This window comes from Volvox carteri, assembly GCF_000143455.1.
Source record: "Volvox carteri f. nagariensis unplaced genomic scaffold VOLCAscaffold_18, whole genome shotgun sequence".
NCBI lineage: Eukaryota > Viridiplantae > Chlorophyta > Chlorophyceae > Chlamydomonadales > Volvocaceae > Volvox > Volvox carteri.
This window is the reverse complement of record NW_003307561.1, coordinates 1,568,501-1,587,125: the sequence shown is the minus strand read 5'-3', so window position 1 is coordinate 1,587,125 and position 18,625 is coordinate 1,568,501. Positions and strand designations below refer to the sequence as shown.

General features: G+C 56.5%; 3 protein-coding genes across 3 annotated transcripts in view; 2 read left to right on the top strand and 1 right to left on the bottom strand.

The window, feature by feature from the left end:
• Positions 1-291: 291 nt before the first annotated feature.
• VOLCADRAFT_45589 (uncharacterized protein) lies at positions 292-2,407 on the top strand (the record flags this gene model as incomplete). Its single annotated transcript, XM_002950423.1, has 5 exons — positions 292-354; positions 430-561; positions 815-901; positions 1,912-2,034; positions 2,318-2,407. Coding segments are annotated over 5 exons (495 nt in total), but the record flags the coding sequence as incomplete, so codon positions are not given.
• A 6,453-nt stretch (positions 2,408-8,860) lies between these two features.
• Positions 8,861-16,757, bottom strand: VOLCADRAFT_90873 (uncharacterized protein; the record flags this gene model as incomplete). Its single annotated transcript, XM_002950294.1, has 11 exons — positions 8,861-9,100; positions 9,551-9,703; positions 11,163-11,346; positions 11,757-11,918; positions 12,038-12,262; positions 12,561-12,594; positions 13,625-13,780; positions 14,788-14,940; positions 15,010-15,337; positions 15,944-15,998; positions 16,624-16,757. The coding sequence occupies 11 exons, from the start codon at positions 16,755-16,757 to the stop codon at positions 8,861-8,863; spliced, it is 1,824 nt and encodes a 607-aa protein (XP_002950340.1).
• Positions 16,758-18,465: 1,708 nt separating this feature from the next.
• VOLCADRAFT_60342 (uncharacterized protein) overlaps positions 18,466-18,625 on the top strand; it is a gene marked incomplete at both ends in the record, with an annotated part of 3,426 nt that continues 3,266 nt past the window's right edge. The window contains one exon of the mRNA XM_002950422.1: positions 18,466-18,566. Within this exon, the coding sequence (XP_002950468.1) occupies positions 18,466-18,566 (101 nt within the window). The remainder of the gene's footprint in view (positions 18,567-18,625) is intronic.

Genomic DNA, 18,625 nt, shown 5'->3' with positions numbered 1-18,625 from the left:
GCACACAATACGGACAGTTGCAATTATGGCCGTTTCACCAACCGTCCTGTACACGACGAACATTTGCTTTCCTAAATGGGGAATGAAGAGCAATTTTCATTTGCTTAGACATAGACGGAAAAGATGCGACAATTGCACGGTCAGCGGGCTTTGCCTTTTAAGGCCTCACACGTCGCTCCATGCGTCCGCGTCACAGCCCGGCGGCAATACACTGCGCGCTCAACATCTAATGGATTATGTTCATCTATAGTCTCAACCGCAGATCTGTCTGGGTTGACCAGCGGTCCACAAGAGATAAAGGCACAGCTGTTGAGCGAGCTGGAGGGTTTGGATAGGGGCATATTTGGAGTGCCGGTGAGCTTTACAGCGCACAAGGAATTAAATATTTAGAGCTGTAAACTGAGTTGCGGTGGGACGGGATTCGTGCAGGCGGCCAAAAAAGCTCGCATTCTGGCCCTCATCAGCGAGCTGGAGAAGCATAACACCCAGACTGCGCCCACCGCAAACTTGGAAGCCGTTGCAGGGGACTGGCGACTCCTTTATTCTACCATCACCATCACGGTGAGATGTCTGGCAGAGGCGGTCGAAACCCTTTCTCAGCGACTGCTGCTGCTGCTGCCGCTGCGGCTGCTGCTGCTACCTCCACCCTCCTTGACCCTTGGGACAGCTTACGTACAAATTTAACATCTCCAGATGTATGCATATCGATACCCCGCCCACTCACCCGCCCACCCAGATCAGGCTCCACCCAATCCCCGCTCGTAAATACCCGTCTGAAACCCTACCATCCACTCACCCGCACATCCGCCTTCAGGGCGCGAAGCGCACTAAACTGGGCCTTCGGGAGTTCGTGCAGCTGGGGGCGTTTATTCAACACATCGACACGGCCAATAACCTGGCGGTAGGGGGGGGGTGGAGTGTGTGTGGGGCCCTCCGCGATGTAGATTGCGTACTTTTGGGAAAAGGAGGGGGGAAGGGAAGGAAAGTGGGAAACGTCGTCTAAGATGTGATGCATTTTTGGTTGTGGGGGATGGAAGAGAGGTTAGGTAGGCCCCCACCGGGGCAAGGTAAAGCGCGAAGCGGAGGCGCGGGTAGGGTTTGTCTGTCTGTGTGTGTGTGTCTGTATGTATCTACTACGTATCGATTCCGGGCCTGACGTTGGCCAGGGGCGCTTAACCGTATACTCCAACGGGAAGGAACGACCGCCGAAGCACTCTCCATCATCGGAGGGGCCTTATATCGGTGAGGTTCCTTGCCGTTCTCCCTTACCAACAACAACAAGGCGCCGTCACCTGTTCGAATCCTCAGGCCAGCTACATACACCAGCTCAGGTGCCTAATAAACCCCAATCCACCGAAAGCGCATCCTCTACAGCTGCGCGGCCTACCGATGCACTCACACCGGTGCCCATGGGCCCCTGGGACTCCCAACCCAGCTGTCCAGCGCACTGAAGTAAAACCCAGTGTCTCCAGCATTCGACACCCCCTCTGTTTGTCTGTTTGTCTGTGTGTGTATTGCGGGAGTGTTAGCGACTACAGGTTCCTGGAATGGTCATCCATACCAGCAGTCCCTTGTGCACCTTACCGCGCCCTGCATCGACTTGTCTGTCTGTCTGTCTGTCTGTCTGCTTGTTTGTGTGTTTGTTTACCGAACGTGTTCACGTTCAATCGGCTTACCTGTGCTTCCCTTATTTCCGCTTTGGTAATGGATGCAATGGGCCTCGACAGTTACTTGTTTTGGCCTTTGCAAAATTACCATTGTTACCATCACCATCACCATCATCACCGTCATCATCACCATCACCATCATCACCGTCATCATCACCATCACCATCATCGCCGTCTTCTTCCCTCTCTCCATCTCAACCCCTCTCCTGAAGCAAACCTCTCCACCCCCATCTTGGGGCCCCAGGTGAACCGCATCGAGTTCTCCGTGTCGGGGTTTTCCTCCCTTCGGGGTTTCCTCACCATCCGAGCCAACTACAACGTGGTTTCGGAGCGGCGAGTGGGGATCACTTATCTGGACTCCACATTGGTGGGTCGGGGGGAGAGGGGGGTTTGAGGTTTGGGTTTTTTTTTGCGGGGGGAGACAGTAGTGGGAGTGAATGTCAGGACGTGTTTTTACTGTTGAACAAACCCCAGCACGACACCCCCCGGGGGAGCAATCCCCCAAAGATACAAGTCGCAAGCTCGCAAGGGCCCCAAAACACACACATGGTCTCACACGCACACACACGCGTGTCAGCGGTGAGTGTGCACAAAATCCCCAAGCCCCCATGCACACACCTTCCCTCCCGCCTCTCGATGCGCCCCTACAGGTCCCCACCCAGCTTCAAAAAATCTTCGAGGCCAATTTAGACCTTTTGCTCTCCATTTTCAATCCGGAGGGCTACCTGGATTTGACGTACCTGGATCTTGTGGATCTCAATACCTCCGGGAATGCTGGGAGAGGGGGCGAAGGAGACGTGATGGTGGTGGGGGAGGTGGGCCGGGGGCGGGTCGGCGGGTCGGCGGCGGCGGCGGCGGAGGGGGGATGTTGGCGTGTGGGTCGGGACAACAAGGGCAACGTGTTCCTGCTAGAACGTGTCCTAGGGCAGTAGCAAAATTCCTGGCTTGGTGGCTGTAGCAGCTGCAAGAATGCCGGACTGGAAGAGGGGTGGAAGGGGACGCTGGCGGTGTGCCAGACTAATGTTCTTGCTTGTGTTGCTTTGGGCCGCTCGTGCGCCGCGAGGAAGTTTTTGCTCTTCTCCCGGGTCCAGTGCGCTCGCCCCGGCAGTAGCAGCATTGGGAGTGCTACACTGTATAAGTAAAACCAAGAAGGGATGTTGCGCACTCGTGCTTTTGGGTAACGGAGAAGGACAGGCAGATTGCTCCGAGGGAGGGTGCGATGTCGGTGGTTTGAGGGGTAGGTGCGTATTCGGGGCCTCAAGGGCCGAAACAGTGTGCTAGATTGGTATCGTGGTGTGTTTCGTGTGTCATGTACTTCGGAGCGTCTGAAAGGATCGAATACATCGGGGGGTCCAGGGCTAGGCAGGGGCGCGTCAAAGACGGGCCGTATGGACGTCGATTTGCCAGAACTTGGCGTCTGTGGCGTTATTTTTCTTTCGTTAATGATTTCGGTGTGTTTTATTGGCAGAATCCGGTTTCGATTTCTCGCGTTGCCTCTAGCTGGCCGGTCGCTCTGGACATTTGCGTCCAGCAAGCTATGTTATGAGATGGAGTTCGGGACACAGCTTGGTACATGATGCGTGTGCTGATTTTTGATTGCAGTGCGCATTCCTTGTATTGGCAGGAGGGACTGTTCTTTTGCCTACGATAATTGGCCCTAGGATTGCAAACATGCTCTGCGAAAAAGCAATATTCCTGATGTATTTGTGGCAAATTATACTTTTTAAAAATGTCATAAGGGTCTTCATGTGCTTTCTCCAGTGTTCTCTACTTGACGTACGTGCGTTTTGTGGAACTTACGATAATGTCTTGGAAGCCTGCTTCAGTAGCACTTCGTTTAAAGCTAGAGAAAGTGCCGCATCGACCAGCTATCTTTGAAATCATTACCTGAGTTTTAGCGAAATGGCGCTTGCACGGCCTCACCCACACGTCGCTACCACACGGCCACGAGTGACCTGCAAGGCAGGGATTTTCTCCTTTCTGACATCCCAATCTAATAAAATTGAACAACGGCTTGCAGCCAAGGAACAACTCTTGGAACGCATATCAGGGCTTAATCGCGGAGCATCGGCAACGGCCGGTATGTTTCGCGACCAATCTCCGCTCCTTTTACCACCATCTTCAATACCTCCAAATTATTACCGTCATACTAACCATCGCTCAGAACACTGTGTCTTCCCTTGCCCGTTTCCGGGACAGTGCACCATCAACAGCTGTCGAAAACGCGCGCCCCCTTCCGCCAACAGCCCAACGCGGCACCGCACCTTTGCTAACCCCAGACCCCTAACCTTTCGAGCCCGTTTATTTTTCCGAGATTCTGTCTCCCTTTTCATTTCCCCACAGATGACAAGGCGGAAGTGGAGCGCCTGGCTAGCACCCTGGAGCGCCTGAACCCAACTCCCCAACCTCTCAAGGCTCCGGAGCTGCTCAGCGGCAAGTGGCGGCTGCTGTACACCACCTCCGCCTCCATCCTGGGCGCCACGAGGCCGCCTCCGTTGCGGCCCCAGGGCCCTATCTTCCAAACCCTAGGTGGGCCCGGGCAAGTGAAGTACGGGCGAGCTAGGGATGGCTAGGCGGCTAAGGGATTGGGCGTGCCTCCTTGGCTTGACATATGGCTCAGGGAGTTGTTCGTTGGGTGGTTAAAGGAGTTGTTAATTGTGTAGACAAGGCTTGATGTCCCCTGTTAGTCATTTGCGTGGCGGTTGTGATGGTACTGTCCGCGGAGGGGCGCCGGCAGGTCGGCTGCCTCTCGTGTTCAGTTTGTTTGAGGGGTATTAGTTCCGTTTACTTTAGTTCAGTTCCGTGCAAGAGCCCAGTTGGTGATCCAACCATTTCATTGTGGTACTGTGCCAACTCCCCCACGTTCTGGAGTGTGTTTCTTCAGATGTGGAGCGACTCANAGCGCGGAACAACGAAACGTGGCCTTTCTTTAATCAGGTGAGGGGGGGAGGGAGGGAGGGGGAGGGAAGGAAGGGAGGGAGGGAGGAGGGAGGGAGGGAGGGAAGGGAGGGAGGGAGGGGTGAAGGAAGGGAGGGAGGGAGGGTGAAGGAAGGAAGGGAGGGAGGGAGGGAGGGAAGGGAAGATAGGGAAGAGAGGTAGGGGGTGAGCCACGAGATGGATGGATGGATGGATGGATCGATAACTGCACATCATCGTCATCGTTATTGCGGAAAAGGGGAATCACCCCTCCTGGTGGAGAAACCCCCTTCCCCCCTACTCTACTCTACCCCGGGTACACTCTTGCCCTGGCAGCAGCTTCACTCTTCGTGGTTAGTCTTTTCACCCGCCCCCCCCACCCCAATCACCTCCAACCCGCAAAGGTGTCGGTCTTCCAGTCCTGCGGCCCGTTCCCGGCAAACCCCATCGTTCCCGTACCCATACGTGAGCACGTGCAGCGTACCTGGCTTCTATTGTACGACGCGAACGGCAAGTACGTAATGTGAGCTTCATATCGTACAATCCCCTGCCTCTCATGGTACACATGCAGGTGTCTGCTGACCTGTCCCCTCTGAGCTCCAACCGAGTGGCTGTGCAGTTCCGTACATTTAAGATACTGGGCCTTATTTCCGTCACCGCGCCGCCCAGTGCTGTAGGTACGACAGGGTATCGCGGCATCTGGATCTGGCCCCGGAGGGGGGGAGGAAGAGGGGAGATGTGTATAGGTGCTGGTGGGAAGTGCGGGTGGATGCTGTTCAGGAAAACTTCTATAACATGAAATGAGATATCGCGGGTTGACATCGCGCTCCACAATGGAACTGGGGGCTGCTGCTGGGGCCGGTTTCCCCTTCCTTCCTTCCTTCCATTTCTCCTTCTTAGGAAATGGTTTTTTTCTTTGCAATGTGCACCCCTGTTCCCCCCCCTTCTCTGGCCCCCGTCTTCCCCCCCTTCCCCCCCTTCCTCGCACACATGGCGCTCAAGGGGAGTTGGCCGTCACGTACTTGGACGAGACACTACGGATCAGCCGGGGGGATAAGGGTAACTTGTTCGTGCTGGATATGGCGGACAGGAGCGTCCGGTTGCAGCTGGACTGACCTTGTGTAGGGTGGAAGAACTGACGGACGGACTGACGGACTGACTGACGGACTGACTGACGGACTGACGAGCGGATTGGGCTGTGGGCGTGTTTTGGTTGGGGGGCCCCCCATGGGGTGTGTCCCATGGGTTGCTCCGCTTCCTGCTGTCGCGCCGCAGCTGCCGCCCCGGCCGCTGACTTTCGGCGCTGCCACTGCCGTGGCGGCGTTCAACACCGCCCGCCAGCATGGCGCCGTAACGGATCACCTCCGGATCCGCTAACCCTTAATAACCCCGAACTCCATCTCGGCCTTCGAGTCCATTCGAGCACCATTTGGTGGCCCCTTCGCCACCGGCGTCACCGGCGTCTACTGTGTGGATTGGGGATATCTACCAGACACCGGATAAACCGGATAAACAACTCCGATGAGCGACCGACTCTACAGGGCTTGTTGCACGACAAACCACACTTGCCAAGAAGAGGTGTTGACAAACACGGCGTGCCGTGTTACGGTGATGATGGATAGTGGTTTTCTTCCAGTAAATCAGCAGGCAGGGAGGTCTGCAAGGCAAAATCCCCGGTGCCGAAGTTAAGGCGGATAATGCGCAAAAGGAAGGCAGGATATTGCCCGTGTCCCTGTCGTACAGCATTCGCTATGCAGGTGCTGGCTGTTGAGGTATACCACATTTTTGAGGGTGTAGCGTGTGATGGAAACGATGAACACAATGGTCTCTTAAAACAGACGTTAAATAACGAGTCGGCAATGCGACAATGCGGCAGATGTATCTGCAAAATGGTGGTACATGGGCCTTTAAGAAAAAAATGCGGCTATTGCCCCAAGGGCTGCAGGCAATAATCAGCACCATACATCTTGCAGAGGGTTGCAAAGATTTTGGGGATTGGGGGCACAGGCATCTGGTCGCAAGCTTCCGTAAACTTCTTGCGCTTTCCTTCTCAACTGGCTGATATTTCAAACATACCGTCGATAAGCTGCACGCAGAGGTTTTGCACAGGTATGGGGAGGTGCCGAGAAGAAGCAAAGCCTATCTGGGAATCCCGCAGCTTGCGTGCTTGTGTAATCTGTGTGACAGGGGAGGGGAGGGGACAGAAATGGGAAAACACACACGCCGCGACAGTCCACGTCCATCTGCTAGGAACAATCCACTTATCAATCCAGCACCGCCAGCACCGCGTAGAAGGGAAGGAGGCAGAGAAACGACGCCCGTGGTGCCCCAGTAGGTAAGGATGGAGAGCAAAATGCTACGGCACGGAAACTGAGTTGCAAGTCGCAAATGCTTCCTACCTGCCTTGTGGCGACATGTGTGTGGGTACGAAACCCAGATGGATCCCATTTGATGCAAGTCTACTGAACAGCACGCGGTTTTGGTGATCTGGAACTGGGTCGCACGGGGCTTCGGAGGGAGCTCTTGGGATTTCTGTCCTGTGGTTGATTTGAGTAATAACCCAGTGACCTCCTTGTGAGCTCTACATGTGAAGGCGGTGGTGGTGATGGTGCTCGGCGTGGTGGTACATCTTTCGTACGGCAAGTGGAAAACGGTTGATGTGTATGATAGCGGTGTACGACACGCCATACGTCTTATCTATGGTGAACGTATTAGTAGGACATGTTTGTGTGCACTACCTTTTGACCTAGCTTCAAGGCTATAATAAATAAAGCCTCGTGAAGGGAAGCTCTGTTGGACAGTGAGGCGATGGCAACAGGCGCCTGGGAATCTTTGATGTACGTAGCTCTTAGGTCCTAAGCCTCGTGGAAGAAGGCAGGACCCTCATTCACGAGGTCTGCTGCTGCGCTATAGTCAGTGTAGGGGTGTACAACGTTAGCCCTGATCCTGTTCATGTTTTTGTGTTCTGGGAAGGGGAAGGGGAAGAAACTGCCTTCTTCTTTGTTCTCATGCACGAAGCGCAGAGCGCGATGCCACCCGCCCTTATGAAGGGGTAAAGGTTACCCCTGATGCTGAGGCCGGCTTGGAAATCCAAACACGGACACTTATTCCTCGGTCACAGCTGCGGCGATGGCGGCGATGGAAATAATCTCGCTCTAACCCGCGAATCCATTGTACCAGCAGACATTACCTTCGTACGTAGGCAAACACGTGCTCTTAGCGTGGCAAACTTCCGTACTACGGCAGTCGGGCGAAATCGTCGTACTTTGCAGAAATAAAGCAACGTCCCTGTTGAGTTAAACTGAAGCTAAGTGAGATACCACCGATACGCTTAGAGGGGGAGGGGGCCAGGGTGGAGATGGCGCCGATGGCGGCAGCTTTGTCGTACTGATGTACAGGCATTCGTACAGGCATGGCTGCACTGCCTCGTTGCTTTTGCCCGAACCCCGAAACCAAACCAAACCAGCATCTGTGATCCGTGCGTGGCATTGACCAAAAAGAACCACACGCATGCCTGCGATACCTCTATCCTACCATTCCCTCGTCGCCTCCCAGCTGCCTTGCGGACGTCATCTTGTACTCCTAGTACCCTCGGTTGTCTAGCGCTAGGTAGGTTCCGCCATGGTAAGGATTCCTTACATGTCCTTAGCTGCCACTGACATTCACATGATCCGGATGTCCAGGATCATCGTGATCAACATTAGTTGCATTACTTCACCCGCGCCATCGTCAGTTCATTATCACACCGAAGGTGCTCTTCGAGGTTGTTGGTTACATACGACAGTATGAAATGTACGAATGTACGAATGTACGGGGAGGGAATGAATTCTGGCTGTTGGGGAGCTTGGGAAGGGTGTCTGATGAAGCCGTGTTTCGGTGTCGTAGATGATATCATATACCTTTTCAGTTGGATTCTTTTGTTTGCACATATATACACATAGTGGATTGTGTTTCTGCCCCATAAGTTGGAAAGTGCTTCGGGGGTCGCTCATTCCCGTTGGGGTATACGGCTAGGTGCCCCCCCTGGCCAGTGTCAGGCCCCTGGATCGATATGTAACGTAATATAGTAGATACACACGTAGATACACACAAGCACGCTCTGGAACCTCTTCCACTGCCAACCGTCGCTGGCGTCGCCCGTCGCCGTACTACGCTCCACGCCCCACATCAACATTGCTCCGTACATTTTCCGTACAAACATAGTTTCGCGGTACCTAACGCCGCCCTCTCACATTACATCACGGAATCAGCGAACCTAACCGGAACAACGGAACTAACTACCGTGTTAACGCCGGTGCCGGCCGCGATGCTTGTTGGAGGCACTGTACGACAGCTGCTGGTAGTCGCCGTGTGTAGACCCAGGCTGGCAGTACGGCAAAACACACGACCACCGCCAGAAGCCCCAGGGCTGGCCAGGCCGCCTCCCAATGTTCTGACCCCAGACGCGGCAGCACCATCAGGGCTGGCAGCAGCCCGCATAGCAGGCCGCCAACATGAGCCATGGAGGACATGTTGCCCTGTATGTATGTGAGTATGTACGTGCGTATGTGTGTGTGTGTGTGTTTTAAAAAACATTTTTTAAAAGCATGTGAGAGTTTATTTGACAAATTATGAACACATTTTATGTTTTGTGTGTGTGTATGTGTCAAGGAAGGGAGGGAGGGAGGGAGGGAGGAGGAGGGGGAAGTATTGTTGTGAAGCAAAGCCATGTGCAAAATCGTAATAGCAGCAATTTTTATTTCGCAGAAAGAGGAACCATCAGCGGCTACCAACCCTGAGCGATCATCTCGGGCTAACGTTAGCATGTCGCTACCAGTCGTGACTCGTGATCGTGAGTGCAAGACGTGAGTGCAAGACGTGAGTGCTTTAACTTTCCTTTTTGAGCTGCTGCTGCTGCTGTTGCTGTTGCTGTTGCTGCATGTGTATGTATGTATGTACGTATGTACGTATGTGTCTCCGTGCCTCACTTGCTGTACGGCCAGCGTGTAGACTAGGAAGCCCAACAGCACAGCGATGGTGGCGCATCGGAGTATTGGCCGGCGGAGGGAGGAGAAATGGAGCAAAGTGTCCGCGCAGAACAAACCCAGCAGCCCGAACGCGCCGCCACTGCAGCCCACCAGCTTGGGGCGTGTGGGGCGGTGCAGAGGGGGGACATATCCCGGGGGAAGAGGGGGAAAGAGGGGGGAAGGGGGAGGGGAGGGGAGTGGGGAGGGGAAGAGGGGGGAGGAGGAAAGACGAACCACACGAACGAGTGTGAAGCTGCTGCCAAGTGGGGAAAGAGTGCTGCGGCGGATGTGCTACCGTCCTATAGCAGAACTGACCAGTCGGCGGTTGTGAAGGAGCCGTCCTCGGGATGATGTAGAGTGATGACGACAGCGGAAAACTACCTACCTATAGTCGCCAAGGCTAAAATAAGAGCGGAAAAAGCGCAGTAATGTCAAAAGCCGTAGAAAAGTAGGTAAGGGCATCCCGGGGCGGATGAAGGCCCCGGGGATTAGGGCACGGAAGTCCTTGGTACGAGCTTACCACATAGTTTTGTTCCATAAGGGAACCAAAGAGGTTGGAAAGGCGAGGTAAGTTTGCCAACAGCTTAGCCGTTTGAGCAAGTATTGATGGAGGACAGAGGGTTACTAATCCCTGGCCTTAATCCGCACTGGGAATACACCCTAAATGTAAGGCGTGTAAAAAGGCGGCGAAAAAATAATAAAACTCCGGTGGGAAGGGAAAGGGATGACGTGAGCTGGAATAAAGTTTTGCCGCCGGCCTGGCGGCGGCATTGATGAGGTTTGGACAAAACTGGCTGATAAGCTGGTAATGAAAAGCTGCCGGTGGCATGCAAGTGCTCCTCCCAACCCCCCAAACACACCCCTCGGACCGACCCGACCGACCCAACCATCCCGGCTATAACCGACCGACGCAACGCGATTCACCGACAAAGCACTCGAACCTCCTCGGACTCACCTGGCGGCCAGGCAGCAGAAGCAGCGGGCAGGGAGGGCACACGCGAGGAGGCAGAGAGGTGGTAAAGTTGTGAGCAGCGAGTGATGATGGAAAGGACACATGCGGTGCCGCTGAAAGGAGTTTGGCAGGCTGGCAGGCTGGCAGGCTGGGGAACCCCCCTAAAGGGAATAAGAAGCCCTAAAGAACTGATGTGAAAGCGGAAGATAAGGCCGGAAAAGGGGAGGGGGAGAAAGAAGGGGAAGGGGGAAATATGTGTGCGATAATGTGTATGCGAAAATAAGGAGGGGGAAGAGAGGGAGCGTTATCACACAGGTCACGTCCCCCAGGACATATAACCCATATGATGAAAAAAACACTTGAAAATGATGAACCCAAAGGGAAGCTAAACACACGATCTCCATGATAGGTGATGTTCCCGCCTCCCCCATCCCCTCCTTCGGGACGCGCACACACACACACACACATACCCACATACCCACACACCTTCCCCCCCGCCCGGTAGACACGCGTATCAAGCGTCGTACCAATCAAGAGTACGACATTGTACAACAGGATCCCTAACCCCCCAACCCCCCATCATCCTCACCCCCCCACACACACACACACACCCAGCCCCACCTGACGACAAGGGTCCTCCACAGCAACACTCAACAACTCCCCCCCCACAACCGCCGCCAACCAAACGGTCATCACCCGTACGGTGCCGTACTTCGCCTCCATTTGCCAGCCCAGCGCCGCCGTCAATGCCAGGTTGGCGGCGGCATGTCGGAAGGTGATGTGCAGCAGCGGGCCGGTTAGCCACCTGCCGGTGTGGTGTCATCCATGTAAAGAGAAAACACGCACAGCGTAGACAGGGGAACATACATACAGACAAACAGATAGACAGATAGCAACACGAATTCATTCCCCCTTTCCATCCTTCCCACCCTCCCCTCTGGGTCCCCCCCCCACTCGTCCGCGCACCAGAAGATCCATTTTCCCAAGGGGTTGCATCCCGGGGTGTTACTCTGTAAGGGAGTGAAGACCTTTTGGTGCCATATAATCTTTTACGCGAAAAAAAGAAACTAACTTGCCCCCCCCCTCCCTCGATGCAACCCCTCCTACTACCACGCCCCTGCTGCAACCCGCTTCCCCCTGCGCCCTTCTCCCCTTCTCCCCCTCACCCCCCCCCTCATCCAGCGTTCAGGCCAGGTAAGAAATCCACACACTCACCGGTACACCTGCCCCCGCTGCACATCCGGGGCATACAGCCCGCCCCAGGCCCGGAGGAATCCGTCGCTGAAGGTGGTGGCGGGCTCGCTGCCGGGGGCCTGCAGCACCACGTCCCCCAGGAACCTAGGACCGCTGTGGGCTGTCAGGAAGCACGCCGACCAGCTGCAACACCGCGGGACAGGAAAAAAAGGAAACAGGAAAAAGGTTAAACCCACCCCATGGTGGAGGGCTTTTTAGGGTTTTCATGGGTTTTAACGTCGTACGGATCTCCCGTCTCCCACCTCTTCCCCGTGCCCGCCGGCCATTTGTCCGCCACGTCCTTGGCCGCACCCGCACCCGCAGCCGCCGCCAGCTGCTCGCTGCAGGCCCCCCCCGCCGCCGCCGCCGCCTCCAGCGCAGCAAAGTACGGAAACTGGCCCGCCATGAAGGCGAACAGCAGCCCCGCCGTCAGCAGGAAGGTCCCCGTGAACAGCGGCCAGTGCTCCCCAAGCCGTGCGGGGGTACACCTGCGGCCCCCCGGGGAAAATACACACATATAAAAACAGACACACGCACACACGCCGAGACACACACACACATATATACAAAAGTGGGCCCGCATGCAGGCAGGCGTATTAATTCTAAATTGCGTTGTCTCCTGGCATAAAAAGGGGACGTTTCACCGGCGGACAGAGCCGCGCTGCTCCTATTTTTTATTTTTATTTATTTTTATTATTTTATTTTATATATTATATATTATTACTTATTTATTACTTATTTATTACTTATGCCTTCACAGACTGACTGACAGGCTGGCCGACTTACCAGTCAAACACGATGGTTCCCGTGATAATGAACTCTTCGGAAGGGGGGGGGGGAGGAGGGAGGGAGGAGGCAAGGGGGAGCAAGGGGGCATTGAGAAGGGGCATCGATGAAAACACAACATACCGCACATGCACACATGAATACATACGTACGCAGGCGGCTGGCAGAGGTTAAGGCCTGACATCTGCTCCCGGGGTGCCTGGGTTCAAATCCGCCTGCCGACTTCTCGGGTATTTGAGAAGTGTTGAAATGGGAGGTGGCCCCCCACCTTATGGACGGTGTAGGACGTGATAACATCAACTTGCGAGCTGACCAGGAACTAAGTTGAGGTGCCGTTAATCCGCTAGATTTGGTTGGATGCTGGTGGTGAGTTGCTGAAGCCAGCGAATACATTCTGAAGTCGGACGGGGTGAATGGGTTATAGGGTGCCCCTCTCGCAGGGGAGAGCAGGGAACTGCCTCCAAGGGAAAGGGGGCCGCTGGAGAAGCTATACCACCCTGTAACGACATACGTACGGCAACATGGAGGACCAGCAACAATACGAGAAAAGGGACTGAGGTCAAGCCGCGGAAATTTCAGGAGGAATGGTCCTCTTCGAGCTCAAAAAGGGCCCCCAGAGGGAACCGACCTCCTCGCTGCTGCTTACCGCCCCCCGGGCCTACCGCCTACTCCGCCGGGGCTCCAACGCCGTCAGCAATACACCAATACACACCGATACGGGCGGCCACGCGACCCAGCCCTGCGACGTCCCGTCCGGGTGAGTGGCGGATGCACTGGAGGGGGGGGGGGGCAGACGGAGGCCACCGGAGGCCGCGGGATCTGCCGCCCGGATGCCCTTCCCCCCGGGCCCTTCCCGCACCACACACACACACACACACACTCTCTCCCCTCCCTCCCCCCCTCCCGCTTTCCCCTCCCTTGCAACATTCACCGTACCTGACGCCCTGGCATGTCGCCTCTACCCCCATACACACACAGACAGACACACAGACAGACAGAGACACAGGCAGACACACAGGCAGACACACAGACAGACACAGAAGAGGGGTGTCTCCGTGTCTCACCCGCCTCCAACCTCTCCCACCAGCTGCCCCACTGCCCCGCAAGCTTCTTATCCACGTAATGTCTTAGCAGTGTGCGGTGCGGGTTGTGTGTCGGTGACATGATCTGGGCCCAGTTGTGGCGTTGGAGGGCGAGGGTGAGGGCCGCAAATAACCGGTCTGTGGGTTGGGGTTGACAGAAGGGGGGTGGGGGGGCGTGTTCTTTGTGTTTGGTTTTTTTGCACGGATGTCGTGGTAAACATGGTAAACATCCATGACCCAGCGACGTGAGAAGTGGGGGAAAGACGAACCACGAACCCGAGTGAAGCTGCTGCTGCCAAGGAAAGAAGGTGTTGGGGGGGAGAGAAGGGGGTTGGGCAAAGAGCAAAGAGACGACGTCCAAAGCACCGATCCAGGCTGCCGAGGAGGGCGGGAAACGATGTGGTTGTGGTGGTTGTGGTGGTTGTGTTGGTTGATATGGTTGTTGTGGAAATAATGTTTTCTAAGAGCTTGGGGAGAGGACCCTAGGGTCTCACGCAAGTGGGGTATTTATCGGAGTGAGGCAATGGTTGGTTGACATGGGGGGGGATCATAACAGGCCAACGGACATGCAGACAGACAGACAGACAGACAGACAGACAGACAGACAGACAGACAGACAGACAGACGGACAGACAGACAGACAGACAGACAGACAGACAGACGGGCAGACGGGCAGACGGACAGACGGACAGACGGACAGACGGACAGACGGACAGACGGACAGACGGACGGACGGACAGACGGACAGACGGACAGACGGACAGACGGACGGACAGATACATAAGGCAAGGAGCCATTACGAGGGGCAAAAGGGTATGTGTGTTGCAGCTGCGTGTGCGTGTGTGTGTGTCCATCAGTCCGTATCCAGAAAGCCAACACACGTGTGCGCATCACCTCAACAAACCAAACCATAAGGCCCTGCCTGTACGACAAGTGTGTCTCTGTGTGTAGTTACATAAATATAATGAATGTATATAATATGAGCGAGAGGCTGTGGGGGCAGGGACGGGCAATGCTACAGCTGCTGCTGCCCCTCTCCTTGACCGAACGGTTGATAATCAGTTAACGCTTACCACCAACTTCAGTCAACGTTGGTTGACGTTAGCGACTCTTACCCAACATCCCCAACCATTAACTGCACGCACCTGCTGGCAGCGAGTGTTTGTCCGCCAGCGTCTGTGCGCTGCGGTGCAGGCGCCGTACTTCCCCCACCGCCGCCACCGCCCGCCGCCATCGCTGCCTCGCCACCACAGAGCCAGCCAGGGGCCCGGCGGCGGGGACCTCGGCGGCATGGGGGGCTGGCGGGGTGGGAAGGGCGGGGCTGGGGCCGCCAGCGGCGCTTGAGACCAGCGGCCGCGGCGGCGCACCGCCGCCAGACCTCGCCACGGCGGCGCCGCCGCCACAGCGATAGCTGCCGTACACGGTCCCAGCGGCATCGTCGGAGCCCCATGAGCCCCGCTGAGCATCCTCCGCACCCTCATCGGCGCCGTACGGATTGCCGTACCTGTTGCCATATCCACTGCCGCCGGCACCGCCGCCGTCGTACGAGCCCCAGGAGTGCCGGTGAGTCTCGTCCACCTCCCACAGCGCGCCGCAACTCGATGAACTCCGTACGGCATCGCCGGTGGCGAACCTTCCGCCTCTGCTACCGCCGCCGCCACTGCTGAATCGTCGCAAAGATAGCGATGCTCCCCCCTGCGTGTGTGATGAAACCCTAGGCGGAGAAAGACGGTGAGAAGTGAATTCCAAATCCTGCTGCGCGGACCCTGTCGTACGGTTTCGGGGCCATTGCAGCCATCCCGTGCTCTGTCGTACCGTTTGCTGTTGTTGTTGCTGCTGCTGCTGCTGCTGCTGCTGCTGTAACGGTGGCGGTTGCAGCGGCCCTGCCTGGTTACCTGTACGGCGTCGCAGGGGCCCCGAGCGAGCTGGGATGACGTGCTGCTGCTGGGGCGGCGGTTGCAGCGGCGGTTGTAACGGCAGTTGCGGTGGTTGGCCATCAGCACCCGCGCGGCTGGGGGACATAAGGTCAGCGACAGGTGAGGTGCCTGTAGCCGTCGTGGCGCGTCGTGGCGGGTTTGCACTCGTCGGAATCCGTACAAGTCTCGTCGTACATGCGGCGACAGCTGGCGCAGGCAATCGTGGTTGGGAGGTCGCCACCCCGCCGAAAGGAGGTGACGGCGGAACGCCGCGCCCGCTGCCGCCATGGGAGCTGATGTGGCGCCGGTGTACGGCATGCGACGGCGGCGGCGGTTGGAATGCAGGTGACGGCGGCGGCATCATCATCATCATCGTCCCACAGACCTCCACATCCACATCCCAGGTGTCAGTTAGTGCCGTACTCAACCCAGCTGCTAAACTGCCGCCAGTCGGGTCGCCCGTCAAAGCGGCGGCTGGGCCGGCTGCCGTACTGGAACTCCCCTGTCCTAGTGCTGGTTCCGGAGCAACGCTCTGGGCGGGCGCCTGAAATGAGGTGAGGCCGCCGCCGCCGCCGCCGCGGGCTGTTAAGGTGCGCGGCGGCCCTGTGTCTCTTTCCTCAGCCTCCGACACCACCGCCGTGGCTACTGCCGCCGCCGCCGCTGCTGCTCCTGCTGCTGCTGCTGCAACTGCCTGTGCGCCGCCTTCATTTTCCTCCATAGGGTTTCCATCGGATATAGCGGAGTGGGATGTGGATTGGGGCTGTTGGCGACTGCCTGACGGGCCTGAGGTGGCTGCGGTTGCAGCCATGACTGGAAAGCGGAAAGAACCCCCTAGGTCGCTGACGTGGCGCTGCCTGCGTTGAAAAGTCGTTAAGATGCAAACCGGAAAAGTGATCGCAAAAATCCATCCTGGTATGAGTTTTGAGGGATGACATAGCTTGCGTGAGGATGTTATGTAAAATCTTCGCCGCATCAGAGCGCATGGACTCCTTTTAATAAGCAGGTGATGGAGTTTTCGCGGCGACAGAAAGTTGTGCGGAATGATGATTCGGATGCAAGACGCACCATGGGGGTGCCAGGGCCTCCAGGTCTTGGTTTGTTGGATCTATTTGGATGTCTGACGCCACGGAGGTGTTGCCTGAGAGCACCGGCTCTCCGCGGGGATGACCCGTCGGGTCGCGGTCATTTTTGGAAGCCATGTATTTCTCTGCAAAGTAATCAGTTACGTCCAAGAAATGCTAAAACATTATGCCATATATTATTGTGTATGCTGAAACCTGGTGACTGGCGTTGCTTTGCCCTAACTTCGCCTTGCAAAGATACCATCTAACGACCGCTATGTTCGAAGTCGCGAAGCCTTGTACAATTCATCATAATATTGATATGCTTGTTATAGTAATAAACTGAAGTCATTCTTTGTTTGGACTCCAGCGGCAAATGAACATGGTCAGTTAACTAACCCTAGCTTAACGAAAGGGTATCAAGCGATTAAACTATGGATGACGAGTTAGAGCTGAATATAGCTGTGACAGCCGCTAAACCACGTGCAAGCAAGACAACGGCAGCTGCCCGTCCTGGAAAGGACGGCGGCGCGAAACGGCATGGCGACAGCGCCAAGCCCGCCGAGAAGCCGGCCGCAGGTAACCAGCGTCAAGGGCGCAGTCCTGGAGGCAAGGCGCAAGATCCTCAGCAGAACGGCGGCAAGTCAAACAACATCCGCCAACAGCAATCCATCGGCCGCGACCTGAAGTTACCTAGTCAAGCCAAGCAGCCACGCCAGGCTCCAAAACAATCCAAAGCCACAAAAGGCCACTCCGAACGTGTCCAGCAAAAACCCGGAAAGGAGCGCTTCAAGCGGTCAGGTGGGCTGCAGCTGCTTGCAATCCAGAGGGAAGCGTCCCTCGGGCTGGCCAGCTTCATAAGGATGCCTCTCCCAGTTAAAGCGCATGTGACCTTAATTTGCTTAGATCACTCGAGAGAGTACCTTTGCTTTCCATCACTCATGACAACCCTGGCCATTACATTCCCGTCCGGCACGACCTCCTTCCTTCCCCTTTCCTCTTCCTCTTTCATTTCTCCTTCCCTTCAGCCGGCGGCAGAGGCACCGACCCAGATGACCCAGATGAGCTTATGCGGGCTCCGGAACCGGAGGACGAGCACGAAGACGACCTGCGTGCCGCTATGTCGCTAGTGGCCCAGCGGGAGGCTGAGCTACAGAGGGAGGAGCTTAAAGCGGCGGAATCCAGGGGGGAAGGGGGAAAAGCGGCCAGGGCGCCGGCGGCGGTGAGTGACTCCCTGGACTGGGTTTGAGCGCCTACGGGATCTACGACATGATGGGAGAGGTCCTTCAGTGTTGACGAAGGAGCTGGTAATAATGGTGCTATCAATGATGATGATGATGGCGTTGGTGATGGCGTTGTGAGGTGGTGTGATGATGTGTGGCCATGGGTGGGGGGAGGGGTAGCCCCATGCCCCGCTGCCACCAACAGCACCTCGGTGGTCTGCATGAAACAGAAAGGTCTGACGGTCGTACAGATGGTCGTACAGATGGCGTCAAAAGAAGAGATCATCCACACAGCCTGCGACTCACACAGCCCGTACAACGCCTCTCTGCACAAATGACGCCGACAGGAACGAGAGGGTGTCGTCGAATTCGACGATGATGCTGATGATGGCGGCGGCGGATACAAGCGCCGCCGGCTCAACGGCCCTGACGGCGGCGGCGGCGGCGGCCCCAAGGCTACAGGCCGCGGCAACTACATCCCGGGAAGTCTCGTACACGCCGCCGTCAACGCGAATGGAGCTAACGCCGCCGCCGTCGCCGCCACTGCCGGCGGCGGCGGCGGCGGCGGCGAGGAGTGGGCTTCTCTCGGGCTGGCAGATTCGCTCGTTCAGCAGCTAGGCACCTTGGGTTTCACGACTCCCACCGCAATTCAGAAATCGGTGTTGCCTGTGCTGCTGGCGGGGCGAGATGCCCTGGTCCGCGCACAGACCGGTTCCGGCAAGACGTTGAGCTACCTGCTGCCCATCATCAACGACCTGCAGGCATGAAGGGGGGGGGTATATA